This window comes from Belonocnema kinseyi, chromosome 2, assembly GCF_010883055.1.
Source record: "Belonocnema kinseyi isolate 2016_QV_RU_SX_M_011 chromosome 2, B_treatae_v1, whole genome shotgun sequence".
NCBI lineage: Eukaryota > Metazoa > Arthropoda > Insecta > Hymenoptera > Cynipidae > Belonocnema > Belonocnema kinseyi.
In genome coordinates this window covers 106,791,879-106,818,481 of record NC_046658.1, presented here as the reverse complement: position 1 = coordinate 106,818,481, position 26,603 = coordinate 106,791,879, and the positions used below count along the sequence as shown (strand labels likewise).

Genomic DNA, 26,603 nt, shown 5'->3' with positions numbered 1-26,603 from the left:
AAAATTCCATGACATTTATTCTAATTCCCTAAAATTGTTCAAATTTCTTGGAATCTTTTAAAATACCTCAAATGTTTGCAATACTTTGAAATCACACTTAAAATGAGTGAAATTCGTTTAAAATCCCATGGAATATTCTTAAATTCTCTAAAATATTTTAAATCCTTGAAATCCTATTAAATTACCCAAATTAATTAAAAATACCTGTAATATTTCCGATACTTTGAAACCACTTCAAATGACTGAAATCAATTTACAATTCCAATGGACATTTTAAAACTCTCTAAAATATTTAAAATTCCTTGGAATCTTTTCAAATACGTCAAATATTTCCAATTTTAATTGGATTTCAATTTATTGAGATTAATTAAAAAATCCATGGCATCTTTTAAAATTTCCTCAAATATTTAAAGTCCTTTGAAATCCCTTGTAACTTTTTCAAGCTTTTAAAAATGCCTTGGAATATTTTTAAATACTTTAAGATCCTTAAAATTTCTTTAAATTATTGAAATCTATTAAAAATTTTTATTGAAAATACCTTAAAATCTTTTAAAATCTTATGAAATTTTTGGAAATACCTTTAAATATTTGAAATCCATTAAAATCTTTAAAATTAAATGAAATATTATGATATTCCCGGAAATCCTATAACATTTTTTTAAATCGCCTATAGTTATTCAAATCTTTGGAAATTTTTTTGTAAGTTTTAAAAATACCCTAAATACCCTGCAATTTTTTTTAACTCATGAAAATTCTTAAATTTTTCAATCTTTTTGTAAGGATTGATATCAATTTGAAATTTCCTACGATATTTTTAATTTCTTAAAAGCCCTCGAAACTTTTAAAATCTCTTGAAAATTTCTTGATATTTTTTAAAATATCATAAAATATTTCAAATCTTTTTAAATTATTGAATTGTATTAAAAATTAATTAGAATCTTTCAAAGAACAACGAAATATTTAAGATCCTTTACAATCTTTTGAAATACTTTGCAATTTTTAAAGCTTGTGACAATTCTTAAATTTTTAAGCCTCTTTGAAATCTCTTGTAACTTTAAAAAAATATCCTAAAATCATTCAAATCCTTTTAAATTCCTTCAACTTATTGAAAAATGATTGAGAATAATGAATAATGTGCAGTTTTTCTACAGAATAGTTTTTATTATATACACAAAATTATCATTATCAAATTCCTAATACGAAGTATAAATAACGGAATGACTAAACCCAAACTTATAGGTACAAAAACTGCAATTTCATGCGTGATAGATCTTCATTGTTTTTTTGTTTGTTTTTTTTTCTTTTTTTTTGTAATCCTGAATTAGTTATTGCCTGAATCGTACGATTTCATTGGTGTTACGAATAAACTGTTGCTGAAATCTTGTACCCTTCCTTCTTTCACCTATTATATCAGATATAATCAAAATGAAATAGAAATTTAAAATTACTGATACATAAAATTTGAAAATTTAACTCACAGCTCTGTAATCAAGAATCATTTCCTTGAAAGCGATGAAATCAGTAAACGCTAAAAGAATTTCAAAAATCTCGCCTTCCAATTCTGATCGTCTGTTGCTGTTGAAATTAAAAATTTTATTAATAATATTAATATTTAATAAATAATTAATCAAACTTACTTCAGTTGATTTAGGAGGGTAACCATAGAAAAATTTGGAATAACTTTCTTCATACTGTTCTCCAAATAAGTTTCTATTTCTCTGTTCTAAAAAAATACCATTTTTATTTATTAATAGTAAGAATAATTTATATTGATTACAAAGATTATGATTTGGGTCTTAATTCAGACAAATCTTACATATTCATTGAATATATCCATGTAAATTAGTTTATTTTCCTCGACAGGCTCAAAAATTTGCCAGTACTTTTCCAAATATCGCTGCTGCAATGCTTGGAACTCATCCTCTGAAAAAATAATTTTGCGTGAATTGGGTCGATTTATTATTTAAAGTTTAGAAACCCATACGCGTAAAAGGAAATCATGTTCAATTTAGAATGTATGAACTTCTTTGCGATCAATCTTCGAAATTATACGAAAAAATGAAATTAATAACACAGGACCACAAAATGGTTTTGGGAGTCTAATGGGATTCTCATAGATATACTTTATGTTTTTGGGGTCGCTGAACACGAATACATTCGCAGAATTGAGCCAGAACGTCAGGATTTGCAGTAAAATTAAAAAAATGGTTCAAACCCGGGAATTTCTGCATACATTTCGTTCTCAAACCTACAAACCCCAAATTAACAAGCCACAAACCCACAAATCCCAAATCAACAAGCCCCAAACCCTCAAGTTCCATATCAACAAACCCCAAACAAAAAAATCCATATCCACAAACCCCAACCCACAAGCTAGGTAGCTACATATCCACAAACCCCAAACCCACAAGCTCCATATCCACAAACTTACAAACCCCAAACCCACGACCCCCAAAGCCACAAACTCACAAACCCCAAACTAACAAACCCACAAGCCCTATATCCACAAACGTACAAACCCCCAACCCACAAGCTCAATATCCACAAACTTACAAACCCCAAACCCACGACCCCCAAATCCACAAAACCCAAACTAACAAACCACAATCTCTATATCCACTAACGTACAAACCCCAAACTAACAAACCCACAAGCTCTATATCCACAAAGGTACAAACCCCAAACCCACCAACCCCAAATTCTACCAATTTCTTAATTAATATTATAAGATGTGAGGTATTTGGGTTTGTGGAATTGAGGTTGGTGGGTTTGAGGTTTATGGGTTTGTGGGTTTGTTGATTTATGGATATGAAGCTGGTGTATTTGGAGTTTGTGGGTTTGGAGCTTGTTGGTTTGGGGTTTGTGGGTTTGTTGATATGGAGATTGTGTGTTTGAGGCTAGTTAATTTTTGGATTCGAGGCTTGTTAATTTGGGGTTTGTATGTTTGGGGACGAAATTTATGTAGAAATTCCAGGTTTTTAACCATTTTTTTACATTTTCCTGCAAATCCTTATTGAAAAATAATATTTTTGATTTAAATATATTTAACCTTTTACTTACTATGTTTCTTTAAATATATTTTTCACTTAATAAGTTTTTTTTTAAATTTTAATTACCTAAAATACTTGAAATAATATAAAAAAGAATTTAATATTTTTGAATTCTAATATTAGTTTTAATAAAAATAATTATATTGTTAGAATGTAACAATTATATTTTTTTAATTTCAAGCAGATTATTATATAAAAAAAAGTGTGAATGATTTTAAATATTATACAAGTTTTATCACTGTCTTCTTTTTAAAAATTGTAAATTAAAAAATTGTTATTAAATAGTTGAATCGTTTAAAATTAAACAATCTTGAATTATTATTTGAAATAATTAAAACGAATGATTAATTAACTATTTAATTTTAACCTGAAATGTCTACAATTGTTTGAACAAAAGATTTAAATTAAATTTAATATTGACGTAATACGGTAAACTGTTAAAGAATTGGAAGATATAAAAATAAATTATTCTTATGCTCACCAATTGAAATAATTTTACTATTGAAAATTCAAAACTTAAAATTAATCAATTTTACAATTGAAAAATGGACCCTTTTCAACTCTAGAGCTTTCCAAATTAAATTTTTTTGAATTCTAATTGATAAAAAATGGTACACTACAACTTTTGAAACTTAAAATAAAAAATATATATTTCCTTGTTCAAAATTAATAGATTTATCATTAGAGCTATGCAAATTTGACAGATTCCTTGAATTCTCTCAAATCCTCGATTCCTCTGAAATACTTGTATATTCATGATTCTTTGAGATTCTATAAATTCCCTGAAATTCTTTTAATTTCCTGGAAAACTCTGAATGCCATTAACGCTAAAAAATTCTCTGAAATCCTTGAATATCCTAAATTCCTTGAATATTCGGAATTCCCAGGATTCCTCTAATATTTTAAATTCTTTAAATACTCCGAATCCTTTGAACAATTGCAATATTTTGAATTCCTGAAACCTCTTCAATTTCCTGAAGTCCCTAAATAGTCTAAAATTCTCTGAATTGCCTGAATCCTTGCATTCTGTAAATTCCCTGATATCCTTGGATATTCAGAATTCTTTAAATATTCGGAATACCTCAAATTCCTTGAATTCTCTAAATCCCCTGAATGCCTTCAATTCTCTTGAATTCCGTAAATATTCTGATTTTTCGAAATTCGTGAAATTCCCCAAATGCTCTGAATCTCCTAAATTATTGGAATATTTTGAATTCCTTAAATGCTTTGAAATCACAGAAATTCTGTTAATTTTCCGAATTCCTTGAATACTCTGAATTAAATCAATATTTTCAATGTCTAAAATTTCTTTAATTCTTCTGAATTCTATAAATATTCTAAATTATCTCCAAGTCCGTGAGATCCGTCAATTTTTGGAACATTTTTGATTGTCTGATTGCTCTGGAATCCCTGAAATTCCCTTAATTCCCCACATTCCTTGAATTCTCTGGTATCCTACAATACTATGAATTCCCAAACTTCATTCAATTATCTGATATCATTGAATTCCTGAAATTCATTGAATTCTCTAAATCTCCTGAATTCCTTAAATATTCTGAATGATCTAAATTCTTTGAATATTCCCAGTTCCTCAAATTTGGTTCAATTCTCTGAATCATCTGCATTCCTGAAATATTTTGATTTCCTAAAACTCCTTCAATTCCCGGAATTCCCTAAATGCTCTGAAATTGTATTATTTCCCTTAATCCGTTGAATTATGTAAGTTCTCTGACTTTTTTTAATATTCTGAATTCCTTGGTTTCTTTGAATCCTCGGAGTTTATTCAGTTCTTCTAAATTTCTTAAATATCCTTGGAAACTTTTAGTTCCTGAATCTTCTAAATTGAGTACTCTTGACTAATCTGAATTCATTACATCCCCTAAATGCCGTAAATATTCTGAATCTCTAAATTCCGTGTACTCCGTAAATGCGCTTTGAAATTCTCTGAATCACCTGAATTCTTGTAATATCTCGAATTCCTTGAATGCTATAAAATAATCTAAATCCCATTAATTCATGTAATAGTTTGAATTCCCTAAGCTCTCTGAAATTCTCTGAATCAGCTGAATTCTTGGAATAACTTGAATTCCTTGAATTGTATATATGTTCTGAAATTATCTAAATGCCTTGAATTCTCGGAATAGCTAAAATTCCTCCAATTCCTTAAATGCTCTGAAATTATCGAAATCTCTTAGATTTTTGTAATTACTTGAATTCCTTAAATGCTCTAAAATTATATAAATCCCCTGAACTCTTGTAGTAGTTTCAATTCCCTAAATACTCTGAAATTCTCTGAATCAACTGAATTCTTGGAATATTTTGAATTTTCTAAATTGTCTTATATCCGCTCGACTACTCTGAATATTTTCAATTCCCTGCCTTCCTATAATATTCTGAATTGTCTAAATTGTGTGAATTCCCTAAATGCTCTGCCATTTTCAACACATAAATCCCCTGAATTCTTGGAATATCCTTTAAATTTTATAAATTCCTTGAAATATTTTAAACAGGGTACCCATCGATTCTTTTAAACTCAATTCAAGGTCTTTTCCAGGTTTTTCATGTCAAGAAGTCAAGTTTTTCCAAGTATAATTTTTTTTACATAAAGTAATGAAAAAACTGGCCAAAAATTTTTAAAGAAAGCAGAACCATAGACAAATAAAGAAATTGCCAATTTTTTTAGTCTTTGAAATCCTTAGAATCTTTGTGAAGTTGTTGAAGCCGCTTGAAGTACTTAAAATCTTTGTTAAGACTTTAAATTTCTGTGAAATCTTTTAGAATCTTTTAAAATTTTTGTAAAATATTTGAAATCTTTAAAATCCTTGAAATCTTTGTGTGATTTTTTAAAATCTTTTACAATTTTTATGACATTTTTTAAGTATTTGTGAAAACTGTCTTTAATATTTGTGAAATCTTTTGTGTTCGTTTGAAATCATTCAAATCTTCTCAAATTTGTTGAAATCTTTTGAATTAATTTACCATTTTTTAAATATTTTCGAAATCTATCGTATTCGTTTGAAATAATTTAAATATTTAAAATTGTTTCAAATTTTCGAAATGTTTTAAAATCTTTGAAATCTGTTGTACTGTACCATTTTTAAAATCTTTCTAATTATTGTATTCTTTGGAATGAAATCTTAATAAAATTTCTATGAAATCTTTGATATATTTGTGAAATATTTCTTAAATATTTTGTATTCATTTGAAATCATTCAAATGTTTATCATCTGTGTAAAATCGTTTGAAATCGTTTGAAAGTTTCAAAATCTTTGGAAATGTTCGAAATCTTTGGGACATTTTTGTGAAATTTTTTGAAATATTTGTGAAAGTTTTCTTAAATATTTGTAGGCGAAATCTTTTTTATTCGTCTAAATCATTAAATTATTTGAAATCTTATTGAAATCTTAGTGAAATCTTTTCAAATCTTCCAAAATGTTTTAACACCTTTTGAAATCGTTTCAAATCTTCGAAATTTTTTAAAATCCTTGAAATTTTGTACACTGTACCATTTTTGAAATGTTTGGAAGTATTGTGTTCTTTTGAAAACTGTATGAAATTTTTATGAAATCTTTGTCAAACCTTTCTGAAACCTTTTGCATTCATTTGAAATCATTAAAATATTTTTAATCTATGCGAAATCTTTTCAAATATTAGAAAACTGCTTTACTATACCCTTTTTAAAATCTTATGAAAGTCTTAAAATGTTTGGAAATATTCGAAATCTTCAGGAAATTTTGGTGAAATATTTGTCAAATTTTCTGAAATTTTTCTTATATCTTTTTCATTCCTTGAAATCATTGAATTATTTGAAATCTTAGTGAAATTTTTTGAAATCTTTAAAATATTTTGAAACATTTTGAAATCGTTACATCGCCATGGCTCATTCTAATTATGAAACCGAGTTAACATCGAAATTGTCAATTAATAATTTTCATAATTTTTAAGTTGAATATAACAAAAAATGTACCTATAAATGAAATTAATAACGTATACAATTATTCAAAATATTAAAGCCTGTTCATTGCAATCTATAAAATAATTGGTAAAGTCTACAAAAAATTCCTAGAAATCTCTTTATTTATTCTGTAACGAATAAAAGATAAATTATTCGTATATCTGGAAAAATAAAAAATATTTCAGTAGAAAGATTTCTTCTAAACGAGATATTTCTTTCATAATCGACGAAAAGATTTAAATTACTTTTTCGCATTTCAATAAAATAACTGTTTGAAAAGCAAAACAAAAATTCAAATTCAAGGTTCTCGTTAGAAATTCAAGGAAATTTCCATATTTTCAAAGTTAAAACAAATCAAGAGAGTTCCAGATTTTCAAGATCGCTGGACACCCTATCCTTACAATTCAGAAAATGTCACGAATTCAAGGAATTCAGAGAATTTAGATGCATCTTGGAATCAAACAAATAAACAATCATTAAAAAACTGAATATTTTTTAGGTATATTTCCAATTTTCAAAGACTTTTGGTACATATATTAATCTGTGAAATAATAAAAACATTTTGCACAAAAATACAATTATACCTTTCAAAATTAGTTGTTTTGAAGTGATTAAACTGTATAATTTAAAATTTGAATCATAGCTGGAAATTTGTTTTTTATTTTTATGTAATTATTATCATTAATAATATTAATATTGACAATGCAATGTTAATTATTAATTACCCATCAAGATGTCCTCTATAATTCCAATAACTTCATCGAAGGAAAAATCCTCGTCTTTTGATGTTCTGCTTATTAGAAGATTTTCAGTATCAAAATCGATAGAATTTGCTGCAAAATCTAAAAATCATGAAACAGAGTTTAAACTAAACAAATTTTAAATGATATATGTGAAATTAAATCATTTTACACTAAAAAAAATAGCAAACCTCCGGCGTTTTGTGCCATTTTCGACACTATTATCCAATTTAACGATTTAAAATGACGCTACTTTTGATCAGTTTTGACTAAAAAATAAAGTTTTAATCACATTTTTATAAACACTTTAACACAAACTGATTACAATTCTTCTCCTAATGCAAGATTATTTATGTTTATTTTTGACACAATGACATTTGCCTGCATTTACGGAGCAGACGCTATAATCAATGAAAGGAATTTATTAGTTGCCATGACAACCTTACGCTACGTCACGTTAATTCATTTGATTGGCTATCTTCATTTGTGAGTAACCGCCAAAATTCATTTCATTCATATGTCGTGAAAAGAGATTTAAATATTGTATCACAATGAAATTTCTGGGATTAAAAGAGAATTATGTGGAAGGAAGGATTGAAAAATATTTCAGTCAGTCTAGTGATTATTTTCAGATAAAAATATAAGTTTCTTAAGGAATGATGCTGCGCTGCATGAAACCAGTTTAGTTTCTAATCTATAGCAGACGACACGATACCAGATGTTTATGTTCCGCATTCCTAATTTGTGATGACCGTTTCGGCTTGAATCAGCAAGCCAAACCCGAAAACTTTCACTTGGCGATTTTAAGGATTTTCAGTTTTTGTAAGTACTTTAAATATTATTTTTTGTAGTTTTTTTTTAATTTAACAATGGTCTTCATTATTTCACTGAATGAATTTTTGATGAAACACGGAAGTCTTGTGAGGAATATTTCTAGTAACAACTAATTCTGTCGCGTAAATTCCAAATGATAAGTTTTGTGTTTATTCTAAAAATCACACAAAAATGAGAAGAAAATTTCTCGAGATAAATAGAGATAATTTCATTATACTGATTTTCAAAAACTTTGCTTGATAAAGATTCATTTTTGAGGCATATATAAAGAGAATACAAATTTTCGAATTATAGGTTATGTTTATTTTATTGATGTATCGACCATACCCGCAAAAATTCCGCATTTTTAATATTTTTTATCTAATTGTGTTTATATCTATATTTTATATTTAAGAGCGTGCAATGATAAACATTAATTTTAAAACTAAAGAATTAATATCGATTGTTTTCTAATTAAAAATGAACAAATTCTTGGTTTTTTAAACGGATTTAATTTTATTCGTTAAATAAATCTTTAACTTGTATGCATTAAAAAAATGGAGCAGGAAAAATTTAGTGATATAACAATATTTATATTATTTATTAAGCCTCCAAACTATGTATATTTCTATTGTAACTTTCTAAGCTTGTCTAGAAATTACAAAAAAAATTAAGCTAGAAGTTAAATAATTTGAGCTTTAAAATATGCTTGAAAAATTATTTAATTCTTCAGAACTGTGAAGAAAGACTGGTAAATTTGAGTTTTAGAGATATACCGTATTTTAAATTTTTCGTTTGACATAATTCATATTTATATCGAGAAGAAAATTTTTAATTCTAAAATTTAATTGGAAATCCGTGTATTTTGATAAAAATTCGGCCTTTTTGGTAGAAAATTAATCCTCTTGGTTAAAAATGCATTTTTTTAGTTGGTAATTATTATTCTTTAGTGAAGTTGGTTAAATTCAACTATTTTTTATTTAAAATCCATTTTCTTTGTTTGAACGATAAACTCCTTGGTTAAGAGTTGAATTACTTTGTTAAAAATTTATTTACTTTTTGTGAATGATTGATAATTTTAGTTAGAAATTCATTTTTGATTACAAATTTAACTACATTATTGAAAGTTCTTTTTTTTTATTACATTATTTAGCTCAAAATTGAACTATTTGGTTGAAAATTCAACTATTTGGTTAAAAATTGAACAGTTTAGTAATTTTTTTTAATAAAGATTGAACTATTTGGTTGAAATTTATTTATTTTTTTTCTAATTCATCTTTTATATTAGAAAACTAATTTTCTTTATTAAAAATTCAAATATCTGGCTGGAAAAATCAATTGTATAATTTAAAATTTAATAGTTTTGTATAGCATTTGTCTTTTTCGATAGGAAATTCGTTCTTTTGGATTGAAAATTTATCTTTTTGTAGAGTTGTTTTAATTCAACTAATTTCAAAGATTTAAAAAATGCATGTACAACTGATTTCAAACATTTCATAACAATTTACAAAGCTTATAAAACTTTCAAAAAATTTAGATTTCGATAACTTTTCAAATAATTCAATGATTTCAACGAATAAAAAAGATTTCACAAATAAAGATCTAAGAAAAATTCTACAAATATTTCAAAAGATTTCACAAAAATTTCGAACATTTCATAAAGATTGCAAAGATTTCAAAGATTTAGAACATTTCCAAAGATTTTAAAACGTACAAAAGATTTCATAGATTGTAAACATTTTAAAAAGGGTATTGTAAACAAGAATTCTAAAACTTAAAACGATTTTACACAGATTACAAATATTTTAATTATTAAAATGAATACGAAAGATTTAAGAAAGATTTCAAAAAAGGAGGACACCAGATTTCAAATATTTTACAACCTTTCCAAGATTTGAAAAGATTTCACTAAGATTTCAAATAATTCAATGATTTAAATGAATAAAAAAGATTTCACAAATGAAGATTTATGAAAAATTGTACCAAAATTTCGAACATTTCATAAAGATTGCAAGGATTTCAAAGATTTGAAAAAGGCGTGTACACCAGATTTCGAACATTTCCAAATATTTTAAAACTTTTGAAAGATTTTAAAAAGGGTATAGTAAACCAGATTTATAAGATTTTATGCAGATTAAAAATATTTTAATGATTTCAAATAAACAAAAAATACTTTGCAAATATTTCAAAGATTTTATAAAAAATATTAAAGACTTCAAAGATGTTAAATTATTCAAAAGGTTTGAACAAATTTTAGAAGATTTCACAAACAAAGATTAAAGAAAGCTTTCACAAATATTTCAAAAATTTCACTAATATTTCAAATTTTAAGGATTTTAAAAATTTCAAGGATTTCAAATATTTTACAAAAATTGAAAAAGACCCCAAAAGATTTCACAGAAATTTCAAAATTTCACAAAGATTTTAAGTACTTCAAGAGATTTCAACGAATTTACAAAGATTTCGAAGAATTCAAGGATTTAAAAAACGACTCATGTTCGAAAAAAATTAAAAATTTGTTTATTTATGGTTCTGCTAACTTTAAAAAATGTTGGTCAGTAAAAAATTAAATTGCACATTTTGTACGTATATAATAAATGGTTATTTCATTGTTTAATTAAGAAAGGAGACCTAGAAAAATTTGAAAGTCTAGAAAACCCTACCTGGGAAACATGATATTATCAGGGAATTTTTATATATCTGGAAATGTCAGGTAAATTTCTTTCAGTCAGGAAATTTGTCGAGAGCGTTCTAAATTCTTTTTTTAATTGCAATATAAAATTGAATATAAATTATTCTTTATTTGTACAAGTAGCTTTATATTCCTGTATTACAACTAAATCTTTTTTGAAAATTCACATCTTTTTTGGTGGAAACTAATATTTGTGGTTGAAATCAAGATTTTTTATTTAAAATTCTGCTATCACTTTTGGTTGAAAATTCATCTATTCCAGTTGAAGATCTATCATTTTCGTTGAAAATGCATAAGTTCAGTTAAAAAATAATTCTTTGAACTGAAAATTTAGCATTCATTTTTTATTGAAAATTGATATTTTCTATATAAAAATTCATGCAATTTTTTACAAAGTCGTCTTTTTTGGTAAACAATTAATTTTCTTGTTTGAAAATTCATCTTTTTGGGTTCAAAATTGAAATACTTCAGTTCATTATTAATCAGTTTAGTTGAGTTTTTTTATCCCAATTTATGTTTTGAGCTGAAAATTAAATAATTCCGTTTTTAGTTGAAAATTTATCATTTTGAGTGACAATGAACCTACTTAGTTCAAAGTTGATCTCTTTAACTAAAAATTCATCTTTTTGTTTAAAATTCATCTCTTGTAGAACAAGATTCATCATTTTAGTTCAGAATTAATCACTTTGGTTGAAAAGTTGTTTTTTGTGAGGAATTAATTTTTTTTAACTGAAAATTCAACTAGTTAGTAGAAAATTAATGTATTGTTTTCTTAATTCGTCTTTTTTGCTGGAAACTAATCTTTGTGGTTGAAATAAAGATTTTTTGTTAAAAATTCTGCTATTGCAGTTGAAGATTGATCATTTTCGTTGAAAATGCATCAGTTTGGTTAAAAATAATTTTTTTAACTGAAAATTTAACTTTTATTTTTGATTCAAAATTGACATTTTCTAGATCTAAATTCATGCCATTTTTTAAAAAGTCGTCTTGTTTGGTAAAAAATTAATTTTCTTGTTTGAAAATTCATCTTTTTGGTTACATATTGAAACGTTCCAGTTCATTATTAATCATTTTAGTTAAATTTTTTCATGCAAAATTAATTTTTTGAATGAAAATTAAATAATTCCATTTTCAATTGAAAATTGATCATTTTGGGTGACAATGAACGCACTTAGTTCAAAGTTAATCTCTTTAGTTAAAGAGTCATCTCTTCAGAATAAGATTCATCATTTTAGTTAAGAATTAATCACTTTGGTTGAAAAGTTGTTTTCTGTGAGGAATTAGTTTTTTTTTTAACTGAAAATTCAACTATTTAGTATAAAATTAATGTTTTTTTTTAATTTATCTTTTTTGCTGGAAACTAATCTTTGTGGTTGAAATCAAGATTTTTTGTTGAAAATTCTGCTATTGTAGTTAAAGATTGATCATTTTCGTTGAAAATGCATCAGTTTGGTTAAAAATAATTTTTTAACCGAAAATTTAAGTTTCATTTTTGATTGAAAATTGATCTTTTCTAGATAAAAATTGATGTATTTTGTACAAAGTGGTGTTTTTTGGTAACAAATTAGTTTTCTTGTTTGAAAATTCATCTTTTTGGTTAAAAAATCATTACAAATCATTATTAATCATTTTAGTTTAAATTCTTTTTTATAGAAAATTAATTTTTTCAACTGAAAATTAAGTAATTCCATTTTTAGTTGAAAATTGATCTGTTCTAGTTGAAAATTCATTTTCTTTGGGGTACAATAAACCTCCTTGGTTAAAAGTTAATTCCTTCTATTTAAAAAATCATCTTTTTGGTTTAAAATGCATCTCTTTCAGAAGAAGATTCATTATTTTAGTTGAAAATTTAATCACTTTGGTTAAAAGGTTGTTTTTTGTGAAAAATGATTTTTTTAACGATAAATTCAACAATTACATTTTTGGTTGATAATTCGTATTTTTTAATTGAAAATTCAACTATTTTGTTAGAAAATCATCTATCATATTGAAACTACAATAGGTTTACTTTAAAAATTAGAAATTTGAAACTGTTTAATTAAATTTAATATAGTACCCATATTAATTTAACTTAAATGTGCACTGATTCTTCATTGTATTTGTTAATTAATCGAGGATTCTAGCATATTTAAGAGTATGTTGTAATATAATTTATCCTGGAAAAAACATGGAATCTTCAGGACACATCCTGTAAAATAATGTGTTCCTTTATCATGCTCCTTTTCTCATAAAAAAATGACCCAGTTTCCCTGATTTTGAGAGAATAGTTAGTTGTGAAGTCTCTCCACTCCACAGATAAACCTCAGAAAGAAATTAAATCTTGCAGAGAGAAACTTCTTATGTATAAATGGAGATCTTCACATTCGACAAGAGTCTTCAAGAACGTCTCGTGGACTTTTCAGAAATCCTCTCCAATCGGGAGGATATAGTTCCAGCCTCTCAAATCCGTTCCGAATGGGCCTACCACATAGAGCTCGTGATTGAGCCAGTTGGTTGGCGAGCCTTGTGGAAGATCCCCAAATTCACATGCCAGGATTTTGAGATCCATTACCCAACGATAGTCGTCGTCGAAGTCCAGCATGTCAACTTTGCTGAACTCACATCTCTCGTGAAAATTGTCGCCGTCCAGGATGACATTCACTTACCGGAAGAGTACGATGTGCCTCTGATAGAACTGTACGCCACTCAAGTTCAAGAAAACGATGCTTTGGACATGGTAGGCACTGCGAATTGTATTGACGAGCTTCGCTTTTTCTACAATTACCTTTGGATGCCCTGGGACGCTGATGACGATGACAACGCTGACTGGGTTGCGACGCACCTTGAAGCCAGACTCAGACTCTTTTTCGACATGAAGAGAGGCAGCGTTTGCAAAAAGACTTGTGATGTCATCAGGTCTCTGATGAGGGAAGGAAGAGAGATACAAGCGAAAATTTCTAGATTGGAAACGGACATGTCTGATGATGAGGATGAGCAGGAAGGTTCTTTGGATGAGGGGAAAGCCTGTCAGTTGTTGAAGTTACATTTTAGACTGCAGCAGATCAAAACGGAAATGGAAGTGATGGAAAATCCGGCGATGAGGAATATGCTGATCAGGCATCAGGGGACTAGTGCGATGGAAGTTGAGACCAAGAGACGGGAGAGCGGAATCAGAAGGCTGGAAGGATATTTCGTTTGGCTTGGTGGATCTTTGGAAGACACTATTTCTTCCTTGAGTCAAGCCAAAGGGTTTTTACCACCCGATACACTCGTCAAGTAATTATGAAAAAAATTTCATTTATACAATCAGGGCTGCTAAAAATCAGGGCATTCTGGAAAATCAGTGTTTTTCTTTTGAAAATTAATTTTTTTTCAACTGGAAATTTATCATTTGTTAGCTGAAAATCCCAACTAATTATTTGAAAAATCATATGTTTTTTTTTGAAAATTCCCCTTTTTTTGGAGAAATTTATTCTTCTTGATTTAAAATCAATCTTCTTTGATGAAAATTTAATCATTTAGTTACAAATATAATTACTTTGTTGAAAATTCAACACTTTTTCGTTGAATATTCATCTTCTTCTGTAGAAAATTAATCTTCCTGGTTAAAAATTTTAATTTTTTGGTAAAAAATCGCTTGAAATTTATCCTTCTTAGTTAAAAAATCAACAATTTGGTTACAAATTATTTTTTTGTTTAAAGATTAATCAGTTTATTTGATTCATTTTTTTGTTTAACAGTTGAACTATTTTGTTGAAAAATCTTGTATTTTGTCAAGAATTATTTTTTTTATAGAAAATTATCCTCTTGTTTGAATTTTTTCATTTTTTTAACTTAGAATTTAAAAATTCCATTTTTTGTTGAAATTTGTTTCTTAAAAATTTAACTATTTGGTTACTAATTAATTTTTTTGTTTGAAGATTCTCCATTTTAGTTCAAAATTCAATTATATATATATATATATAAAGTTGAACTGTTTTGTTAAAAAACTATGGATTTTGTCAAAAATATATAATTTTCGTTAGAAAATTTTTTTGGTTGAAAATTTAACTCTTTGGCAACTAATTAATTTTTTGTTTCATCATTTTTGTTCATCTTTCATTTTGTTTGATAAACTTGAATTATTTTGTTGAAAAATTATTTATTTTGTTAAAAAATTATCTTTTTTGGTTGAAAATTAATCTTCTTGACTGAAAATTAACTATTTAGTTTTTAAATTTTTGTTTGTTAAAAATCTGTTTATTTTTGTAATTAAAAATTAAACTTTTAAACATAAAATTTAATTATTCCACGTATTCTTAAAAATTCATCTTTTTGGAGAGAAAATTAATCTTCTTGGTTGAAAACTTGAATATTTTGTTAAAATTCGTTCTTTATGGTTCAAAATAATTTTTTTTAAACATAAATTTTATAATTTTTTGTTGAAATTTCATGTAATTTGTTAAAAATTCATTTTTTTTTGTAGAATGTTATTTTTCTTGGTTAAAAATCCATCTTCTTCGTTGAGAGTTACATTATCTAGTTAAAAATTTAATTACCTAGTTTAAAATTCAACACTTTTGTTAAAAATGGATCTTTTTTATAAAAATTCAACGGGTTTGTTGAAAATTCGTCTTTGGCATGGAAATTCAACATTTTGAATTAATATTTTCTATTAAATGGCTATAAATTTTGTTTTAATCCATCCTTTTGTTGATTTTTTTTCGTTGACAAATTCATATATTATCATAGAAATATAACATATTTTGGTTAAAAATGCAACTGTTTGGTTGAAAGTTAAACTGCTGCGTTTGAGGATGCAACTACTTTGTGAAAAATTCGTATTTTTTTAAATTCAATCCTTTGTGGTTTAAAATTTTAATCTTTTGTTGTAGAAAATTAATCTTCTTCATTAAAAAATCATCATTTTGGTCAAAAATTGAACTATTTGGTTACAAATTCATTTTTTCGTTTGAAGATTCATAATTTTAGTTTCAAATTCATTTCTTTGGTTGAAAGTCGAACTATTTTATTGAAAAATTATGTATTTTACTAAGCATTCAGTTTTTTGGTAGAAAATTAATATTCTGTATTGAAAATATATCTACTTAGTTGAAATTGTTCATATTTTGTTGAGAAATCTTGTATTTTATAAATGACTTATCTTTTTTAATAAAAAATTAATCTTCTTTGTTGAAAATTTGTAATTTTTAAAAATTGAAAATTAATTTTTGTAACTTAGCATTTAACTATTACATTTTTTTAAATTTGGTTTGTTGCTTGAAATTAAACTATTTGATTGAAAACTTGTGTTTTTTTGATAAAAAATTAATCTTTTTAGTTGAAACTGTTGAAAGCCCAAGTATTGGGTTACAAATTCATTTTTTCATATATATAAAGTTGAACTGTTTTGTTGAAAAATTATGTATTTTCTTAAAAATATATAATTTTCGTTTGAAAATTAATTTTTTTGGTTGATAATTTAACTCTTTGGTAACTAATTAATTTTTTGTTTCATCATTTTTGTTCATCACTCATTTTTTTTTGGATAAAGTTGAATTATTTTGTCGAAAATTTATTTATTTTGTTAAAAAATTATTATTTTTGGTTGAAAATTAATCTTCTTGGCTGAAAAATAACCATTTAGTTTTGAAAACTCTTTCTTTTTTTGTTTGTTAAAAATCTGTTTATGTTTGTGATCATAAATTAACTTTTTAAACCTAAAATTCAATTATTCTATTTTTTGTTGGAAATTCATCTTTTTGGGTAGAAGATTAATCTTCTTGGTTGAAAATGTTAATATTTTGTTGAAAACAATTTTTTAACATGAAGTTCATATTTTTCGCTGAAAATTATGTAATTTCTTGAAAATTCATCTTTGTATTAAAGTATAACTATTTTGTTAACAAATCTTGTATCTTATTAATAATTTATCTTGTTTTAATAAAAAATTGATCTTCTTTGTTGAAAATTTGTTATTTTTTAAAATTGAAAATTAATTTTTCGAACTTAGAATTTAACTATTATATAAAAAAAAATCGTTTAAAATGTAACTATTTCTTTGAAAAGTTGTGTTTTTTTTATAGAAAATTAGTCTTCTGGGTTGAAATTGTTGAAAGCCCAATTATTGGCTTACAAATTCATTTTTTTTTGTTGAAATTTATTTTTAATAAGCTTTTTAACGGTACTTTAAACAAGTTTCTCGCTCAATTTTTGAACGAGTAGTCACGTTTTAAAGTCAGCAGTGATTTTTAATAATAACTTTGGCTGATCCTGCTGACAATTTTCGATAGTAGTCTAGTTTTACAAATTTAATTACTTTGTTGAAATTTCAACATTTTTTTGTTAAAAATTCATCCTGTTCCATAGAAAATTAATCTTCTTGGTTGAAAATTTTAATATTAAAATTAGTTCTTTTTGGATGAAAATGATTTTTTTTCTTCAAATTTATCTTTTTCAGTTGAAAATTTTTCTTTTTTGGTAGATAGTTGATTTTTTTTGGTTTAACAGTTTAACTATTTTCTTGAGAAATCTTGTATTTTGTTAAGAATTAATTTTTTGTAGATAATTAATCCTCTTGGTTTAAAATTTTTAAATTGTTTAAATTTAGAATTTAACTTCCATTTTTTGTTGAAATTTGTTTGTTCAAAATTTAACTAGTTGGTTGAAAATTCATCTTTTTCAAAATTCATTTCTTTAGTTAAAAGTTAAATTATTTTGTGGGAAAATTATATATTTTGTTAAAAAATAATCTTTTTTGATAGAAAATTAATCTTATTGGTTGAAAATTAATATTTTTATTTGAAAATGAAATTACATATTTAATTAAATCCACACTTTTTTTAAATTGACCATTTTCGGTACAAAAATTGATCTTCTTAGTTGAAAATTAATCTTTGTAGTTGAAAGTGAAATTAAATATTTAATTAAATGCACATTTTTTTGTTAAAAATTCACCTTTTTCGTAGACAAATTAATCTTCTTGGTTGAAAATTCTAATATTCTGTTAAAAATTCGTTTTTTTTTATGAAAATTTTTTTTTAACTTCAAATTTATCTTTTTCAGTTCAAAATTAGTCCTTTTTGGTAGATAGTTTCTTTTTGTTGTTGGTTTATAGGGTTAACTATTTTCTTGAAAAATCTTGTATTTCGTTAAGAATTAATTTTTTGTAGATAATTAATCCTCTTGGTTGAAAATTTTTAAAAAATTTTAATTTAGAATTTAACTTCCATTTTTTGTTGGAATTTGTTTGTTCATAATTCAACTAGTTTAAAAAGTCAATTATTTGGTTACTAATTAATTTTTTGTTTGAAGATTCATGATTTTAGTTGAAAATACATTTCTTTAGTTAAAAGTTGAACTACTTTGTGTAAAAATGATGTATTTCGTTGAAAATTAGTCATTTTTTATAGAAAATTAATCTTTTTAGTTGAAAATGAAATTACATATTTAATTAAATCCACACTTTTTGGTTAAAAAATCACCTTTTTTCTTATAAAATTAATCTTCTTGGTTGAAAATTTTAATATTCTGTTAAAAATTCGTTCTTTTTGGATAACATTTTTTTTTAAATTTAAATTGATCTTTTGCAGTTGAAAATTTGTTCTTTTTGTTAGATAGTTGATTTATTTTTTGGTTTAACAGTTTAACTATTTTATAGAGAAAAATTTTATTTTGTTAAGAATTCGTTTTTTTTTAGATAATTAAACCTCTTGATTAGGAATTTTTAAATTTTTTAAATTTAACTTCCATTTTTTGTTGAAATTTGTTTGTTCAAAATTCTAGGAGCTTGAAAATTCAACTATTTGGTTACAAACTAATATTTTTGTTTGAAGAGTCATGATTTTAATTGAAAATTCATTTCTTTAGTTAAAATTTGAACTATTTTGTGGAAAAATTATGTATTTTGTTAAAAATTAATCTTTTTTGGTATAAAATTAATCTTCTTGATTTGAAAATTCATCTTTTTGTTGTAAACACAACTATTCGCTTAAATATTGGTATTTTGCAGCAATCCTGAAATTAACTGGATTTGTTTGAAATAAGTATTCAATTCTATTTTTTTTCATAGAACATCTAGCTGCTTAAAAGAAGCGTTGGATTCGTGTGATGCTGGAGACATTGTAATTCTCGGCAAGGGAAATCACCCAATCAGAGGATCTGGTAATTTGGAAGATGGAGGGATGATCAAGGGTATTAATTCTCGAGAAACTACGGTTCTCTGTCCCAAGGAAACAGAAAGTGGCCCTTCCTTGTTAGATTTTTCCGGGGGAGAAGTAATAATTCTTCCTATTATTATTATTAAATTTTTGAATTCCCCACTCATTCTTCGCCTTTAGAATTAATTAAATTAATTTTTCCAGGTCGTACTCGAGAATTTGACTGTCGATTTAGGAGACCTGCAGGCAGGCATTCTCGTTAGGAAAGGAACGGTGAAACTAGATGGATGTAAAATCCATGCCACAAATAAAAGTGTAATTAAAATAGGGATAGTAGTTCTGCCTGGAGCAAAACTTATTTCACAAAATACGACTTTCGTGGGACTAGGGACTGCTGTAATGGTCCATTCCTCTGGAGATGCGATTTTAAGCGAGTGTAGTTTCGAAGAGTGCATAGAAGGCATTCAGGTAATTAATTTTACTAATAATACTATATTATTTGCAGATCTCGGACTCTTGACACTATTTGACACTTTTTTTTAGCGAAAGCACTATTTTGCTACACCTTCGAGCAAAAAATGTAATAGGTGATTTTTTAACCAAGAAAAGATTTTCATTTTACATAAAAAAAAACAGTTAAATCAAAAGAGAAAGGTGAATTTTATCAACAAAATATATAAATAAATAGTAAAATATTTGAAATTTAAATAAAGGAGAATACTTTTCTACCAGAGAAGTCTAATTTTCAACAAATTACGTAAATTTCTAACTGAATAGTTGAGTTTTCATCCAAGAAGATTAATTTTCTACCAAAAAAGACGACATTTGAACAGATTACATAAATTTGCAACTAAATAGTTTGAACAATGGATGTGAGTTTAGTTTTTGGTTGAAAATTACTTTCTTTTGTTAAAAATTGAACAATTTTTTTTAATCGTGCTTTTTACGTTAAAAATTAGGGTTTTAAACTAAATTTGGTTGAAAATAAAGTTCTTTCTTGAGAATTCATATTTTCGGGTTGAAAATTCAATAATTTTGTAAAAAATCCGTCTTTTGGGTAAAAATGCAAGGTTCTGTTTGAACATTAATATTTTTCGTTTAAGGATTCAACTATTTTATTGAAAATTTGTCTGTTTGGTTCAATTCAACTGTTTTTGATGTAAAATTAAAATCTTTCTGGACTGAAAATAATTTTTGTTAAGAAAATGCAACTTTCTGGTTGAAAATTATTTGTCGTAGCAGTAAGTTCATTAAAATTAATTGAACTACTTTCATAATTTTTTTATGATTATTTATTTTTTAATGGGAAGTTAACTATTTGGCTGAAAGTTCGACTTTTTTGTAGAAATGTCATCCTTTCGGTTTGAAAATAAATAAATTTTCTAAATGAAAATTCAACTATATTCATTTTTTTTTTAATTACATTTTGCTGTAGGGAATTAACTGTTTTGTAGAAATTTCGTTTTTTATGAAAATTAAACAATTCCATTTTTGTTAAAAATTTATATATTTGAGTTTGAAAATGTTTATATTTTGTAGAAAATTAATCCTCTTGGTAGAAAATTCAACTATTTGGTTGGAAATGTATGAATTATGTTGAAAATTCGTCTTTTTTGATAGAAAATTAATCATATAGGTTGAAAGTTTCACAATTTGCTTAAAAACTCATTTATTTGGTTTAAAATTCAAGCGTTTCGTAGAACATTTGTCTTTTTCGAAAGAAAATTCTTTGTTTTGCAAACAAAATACATCCTTTTTCTGGAGATGTTTTACCTTACCTTATTCTTGGTTGAAAACTAGTTTTTTTTTTAAATTCTACCCCCTTTTTAAAGAAATTAGCCTTTTTGGCTTGGAAATTTAATTTGGTAGAAAATTCATCTTCGTTGGTTGAAAATTTAACTATTTTATTGAAACTGTAATTATTTCTTTGAAAATTTAACTATTTTGTTAAAAAGTCATATGTTTTACTAAAAATCAACTCTTTTGTTAAATATTCGTTCTTTTGAATAGTAAATTCGTCTTTTTTGGTAAAAATGTCGTATTTGTTAATTGAAAATTCATATTTCTTTGTTGAGAATAAACTTTATATAATTGCAACCAATATTTCATTTGATGTGTTTTTCGTTTCTAAAAATTTGTAACTATTTAAAATTTTAAACTAAAAAAGGTCCAATTTTAACCAGAAATAGAGTAATTTAATTTAAACAAAGGCATTTTCAATAAATTTGTTTAATTTTGTACCAAATAGTTAAATTTTCAACTTGAAAATATGAATTTTCATCAAAATAGTTAAGTTTGCAATTTAAAAAATTATTTTGCAAAACAAAAATGAATTTTCAGCTAAATTATGAATCTGTAACAAAAAAAACCTTAAAGACAGTACTTCAACTTTTAACTAAAAAGTTTAATGTTTAAAACAAAAAATGTAATGCTTAAAATTTCAAAAATAAAATCTTTTATTTAAAAATAAAAACGAGTCGAATTTAACCAAATACTTGAATTATCAACTAAAACAGATTAATTTTTAACCAATCTGTTGCATTTTTAACAAACAAAAATTAATGTTTTTTTACCAAAGGAAGAAGAATTTACAAGAAAACACATCAGTTTTAAATCAAATCGATCAATTTTCCATTTAATTGTTAAGTTTTCGGGCCGAAAAAACAGATTTTCTTCACATTTTTTAAACAAAAAATGTAATAGTTGATTGTTTAATCAAGAAGAGATTTTCATTTGAAATAAAAAACAGCTGAATTAAAACAAAAAGGACGAATTTCCATCAAAATATCTAATTCCTCAACCAAAACGGATTAATTTTCAACCAAATATTTCAATTTCCAACCAAAAAGATGAATTCTCAACAAAATACATACATTATTAATCAATTAGTTGAAATAACAGCCAAAAAGTATAATTTTCTACCAAGAAAGTCTAATTTTCAGCAAATTCCGTAAATTTCTAACCAAATATAAGAATTCTCAACCAAAACAAATTAATTTTTAACCAATCTGTTGTATTTTTCAATTTTCGAGCAGATCATACGAATTTTCTACAAATTTAACAAAAAAGGAGAAATTTCTAAAGAAAGAAATGAATTTTTGACAAATTTCCAATCAAATAGTCGAATCCTCAATCAAAAAAGATTCATTCTCAACCCAATAATTGAAATTTAAACAAAAAATATTCATTTTCTAACAGAAAAGACAAAATTTCAACAAAATACAAACATTTTTAACCAAATAGTTGAATTTACAAACAAAAACATTAGTTTTCTTCCAAAAAAGACGATTTTTCAACCGATGATGTTTTAACAATGATTTCTAAATTTTTCGTTTTTTTTTTAATTTATAAATGAATGCTTGATTTTTTATGATAAAAAAGTTTGTTGTAACCTAAAAAAACGAACCATAGAATATGAATTTGTAACAAAATAGTTAGATTCGCAGTTTAACAAATTAATTTGTAAAAAAAAAAATTCAACTAAAATTATGAATTTTTAACTAAAAAATATTTTAATTTAGAACAAAAAACGGATTAAATTAATGAAAATTAATTTTTAACCAAATACTTGAATTTTCAACTAAAGCAGAATAATTTTTAAACAAACAGTTGCATTTTTAACCAAAATGAATGAATTTTCAACAAAATACATAACACTTTCAGCCAAATAGTACAATTATCTACAAAATTGTTAAATGTTCGAGTCGAATATACGAATTTTCCACCACAATGGGAAAAATTCAACCAAGAAGAATACTTTTCTACCAGAAAAGCCGAATTTTCAACAAATTGCGTAAATTTTTAACCAAATAGTTGAAGATGATTTATGAAGAGATTGAATAAATTTAAAATAAATTTTTAAATTGTTTGAACATTGAATGTCATTTTAGTCCAAATTTTATTTGATTAATGTTTAGTTTACACTTTTTTCATTTTCCAAAATTTGGAACTAAATATTTAAAATATAGTAGATTATTTACAACAAAAACACGAATTTCTACAAATTAGTTTAATTCAATACCAAATTCTTAAAGTTCCAACCCAAAGATATGAATTTTCAGAAAAATAGTTCAATTTGTAATGAAGAAATTTAATTTGTTAACAAAAACGAATTTTTAAACTAAAATTAGGAATCTTCAACAAAAATTATACTTTAAAGAAGTAGTTAAACTTCCAAACAGGTTTAATTTTTAAAGCAAAAAATTAAATGCTGAATATTTTAACAAAAAAATATTTCAATTAAAAATAAAAAACAGTAACGAATTATCAACAAAATACTTAAATACTCAACTAAAACAGGTTAATTTTTAACCAATCTGTTGCATTTTTAACCAAAAAATTGTTGTTTTTTCACCATAAAAGAAGAATTTACAACAAAAGACATAAATTTTAAAAGAAATAGTTAAATTTTTCATCCAAGTGTTAAATTTTCGGGCTAAAAATATTAATATTCCACAAACATTGTTAACAAAGCAGTTGAATCCTCGACCAAAACAGCTTAATTTTCAACCAAATAGTTAAAATTTAAACCAAAAATATTCATTTTCTACCAGAAAAGATGAATTTTAAACAAAATAAATCAATTTTTAGCAAAATAGTTAAATTTTCCAATAAAAACATTAATTTTCTACCAAAAAAGATAAACTTTCGACAGATTACATATATAAACGTGCAACTAAATAGTTTCTACAATGGTTTCTATTTTTTTCGTTTTTTCTTAAATATTTATCTGAATAGTAGAATTTTTAACCTAAAAAAATCCATTTTTAATTAAAGATGGAATAATTTAATATTTAATCAAAAACACGAATTTTCAACAAAACAGTTTAATTTTGTACCAAATAGTGTAATTTTTAACCCAAGAACATTATTTTTCAACCAGAGTTAAATTTTCAATTTAACATATTAATTTGTAATAAAAAGTTAAACTAAAATTATGATTCTTCAACGAAAAAATTAATCTTTAAGAATGTAATTTAACGTTCAACCAAGGAGTGGAATTTTCAACTAAAACAAATTAATTTCAACGAAACAGTTGTATTTTTAACCAAAATGAATGAATTTTCAACAGAATACATACATTTCTAACCAAATAGTTCAATTATCTACCAAATTCAAGCCAAAAATACGAATTTTCTACAACAGTTGAATTCAACTTAAGAACAAAAAATATTTAGCCAAGAAAGAAAACAATTTGAAGAAAATTGTTGTCTTTTTAAGCGAAAAAGACGAATTTTTAACGAATCAATTGAATTTTTAGCCAAAAAGTTTAAACTTTTAAAATTAAAATAATTTGGTTAAAACCTAATTTTTCAGGTTCATTTTTTTATACATTTTAATTTAAAAATTAATTTTTTCAATTTAAATGTTCTAATTTTGATTGAAAATTCATTTTTTTGTTAAACGTTCAACTAGATTTGAAAATTTTTGGAAATTCGTCTTGTTTGGTACAAAATCCATCTCGGGTTGAAAACTTAACTACTTTGCTGAAAATTCGATTTTTTTCTACAAATTTATCTCTTAGTTAAAAGTTCATATACTTTGTCGAAAATTCAACTTTTTGGTCAAAAATTTCTTCGAAAAAATCTGGTTTCTCAAGTAAGTCTGAGGCCTGTATTGATACATGCCTACTAAAAAAAGGAATTGAAAACTTATCAATACTTTGTGATTTTTTCAGCTTCAAGACAACGCAAGACTCACTATGACTAACAGTTCTCTAACGAACTTCAAAGAATACGGCATTCGACTGGAATTAGAAAAAAATTCAAGCGACACGGAAAGCAAAACGGGCGGCACAGAATTGCTGGAAAATATTTCTGATATTTCTTTAGAAGGCTGCAAATTTGGGAATAATGGCAAAGGCGACGTTTTATTGAAATCGCAAACCGGTGTTTCTTTATTAACAAAATCCGAAGCTATGATTTCTTGAGATAAATTATTTTTAAGCATGCAAGGACTTTGTACAATTTTTTTATAATCTAAGGCATATTAGCAAATTGTTAAGAATGTAATAGGAATTTATTTCAGCTATAAAGTGCATAACGATTGATTAAACAATCAAAAATTTTAATGAAACAATTTCATGTATTTTATATCAATTGATGCATTCGTTAAAATCTATTAAAAATATTTTTCTCGCTAAAATAGTTATATATTTTTTCTTTTGTTATCTAATATCTATTTGGTTTAAAATTTTATTAAAAATTCAATGATTTTTTTCAATAATCAAGTTTAAAAAATTCTAAGGCTTTGTTAAACATTTGTCTTTTTCGATAGAAAATTATTTTTTGTTCAAAATTTTTGTCTAAAAAAAATTCGTATTTTTGGTCACAATTATATCTTTCTTGGTTTAAATTCACCTCTCTTGGTTAAAAACAAACTTTTTCGTTAATAATTCCAGTCTTCTAAAAATTTCGTCTTTTTCACTTGAAAATTCAATTATTTCTTTGAAAAAGCGACTAGTGTTTTTGTTTGATAATTCGATCATTTGGTCGAAAATATAAATATAAAATATAAAATAGGTTGAAAATTTGCTAAACTGTGCTGAAAATTTAATTATTTTCTTGAAAGTTCAACCGTTTTGTTAATTGGTCCTTTTGGATTGAAAATGTATATTTTTGGTGCCAATTTTATGTTTTTGAATTCTAGATAAACCTTTTGTTTAAAATCTTCATCTTCTAATAAATCCATATTTTTGGCTTTGAAATTTAACCATTCTGTTGAAAGTTTATTTTTATTCTTGAAAATGTAACCGTTTTGTTCAACATTTGTCTTTTTAGATCCAAAATTTTTCGTTTTTTTCTTAATAATTCATGTTTTTTTTGTAAATTCATCTTTTTCCGTTGAAAATTAAGTTTTTTGTTAAAAATTCATCCATTCGGTTGAAAATTAAACTATTTGATTAAAAATGTTACTATTTTGTTTAAAAAAATCGTCTCTTGCTTGAAACTTCAACTATTTGGTTGAAAATTAATTTCTTTGGTTAAAAATTTAACTTTTTTGTTAATAGATTCGTTTCTTTCGTTAAAAATGATACTTTTTAACTGTAAATTAAATTATTCTATTTAGCTTTGAAAAGTAATCTTTTTTAGTTAAAAATTCTACTATTTGATTTTTTTTAAAAGTTTTTTCTTGAAAATTGATACATTCGTGTTGAAAATTCAATTACTTTGAAATTCGTATTTTTTATTTGGAAAAACACCTTTTTGGTAAAAAAATGCAAGGTTTTGTTTAAAA

At 25.0% G+C, this 26,603-nt stretch overlaps 2 protein-coding genes across 3 annotated transcripts; one reads left to right on the top strand and one right to left on the bottom strand.

Annotated features, from left to right (window-relative positions):
• Positions 1-1,149: 1,149 nt before the first annotated feature.
• Positions 1,150-8,129, bottom strand: LOC117167762 (ADP-ribosylation factor-like protein 2-binding protein). Its single transcript, XM_033352927.1, has 6 exons — positions 7,937-8,129; positions 7,731-7,847; positions 1,817-1,923; positions 1,638-1,723; positions 1,479-1,575; positions 1,150-1,402 (listed from the first exon to the last, which is right to left on the bottom strand). The coding sequence occupies exons 1-6, from the start codon at positions 7,953-7,955 to the stop codon at positions 1,322-1,324; spliced, it is 507 nt and encodes a 168-aa protein (XP_033208818.1). The 5' UTR covers positions 7,956-8,129; the 3' UTR covers positions 1,150-1,321.
• A 307-nt stretch (positions 8,130-8,436) lies between these two features.
• LOC117168048 (protein nessun dorma) lies at positions 8,437-25,431 on the top strand. 2 transcript variants are annotated; one of them, XM_033353391.1, is made up of 5 exons: positions 8,437-8,567; positions 13,577-14,505; positions 19,280-19,484; positions 19,572-19,835; positions 25,045-25,431. In XM_033353391.1, exons 2-5 carry the CDS (start codon positions 13,598-13,600, stop codon positions 25,294-25,296), a joined length of 1,629 nt encoding a protein of 542 aa, XP_033209282.1. In that variant the 5' UTR covers positions 8,437-8,567; positions 13,577-13,597; the 3' UTR covers positions 25,297-25,431. The 2 variants fall into 2 exon arrangements, with proteins under 2 accessions (XP_033209282.1, XP_033209283.1); XM_033353392.1 differs by having other exon boundaries at positions 8,455-8,567; positions 13,546-14,505.
• The last annotated feature ends 1,172 nt before the right edge of the window (positions 25,432-26,603 follow it).

What these genes read in the sequence shown, in the direction of transcription:
- LOC117167762 (XM_033352927.1), bottom strand. An exon ending in ACCCTCCTAAATCAACTGAA is followed by an intron (nt 1,576 to 1,637) that starts GTAAGTTTGATT and finishes TAATTTCAACAG; the next exon opens with CAACAGACGATCAGAATTGG. An exon ending in TGATTCTTGATTACAGAGCT is followed by an intron (nt 1,403 to 1,478) that starts GTGAGTTAAATT and finishes CTGATATAATAG; the next exon opens with GTGAAAGAAGGAAGGGTACA.
- LOC117168048 (XM_033353391.1), top strand. Translation starts at nt 13,598, where the DNA reads ATGGAGATCTTCACATTCGACAAGAGTCTTCAAGAACGTCTCGTGGAC. An exon ending in CCACCCGATACACTCGTCAA is followed by an intron (nt 14,506 to 19,279) that starts GTAATTATGAAA and finishes TTTTTTTCATAG; the next exon opens with AACATCTAGCTGCTTAAAAG. An exon ending in AGTGCATAGAAGGCATTCAG is followed by an intron (nt 19,836 to 25,044) that starts GTAATTAATTTT and finishes TGATTTTTTCAG; the next exon opens with CTTCAAGACAACGCAAGACT.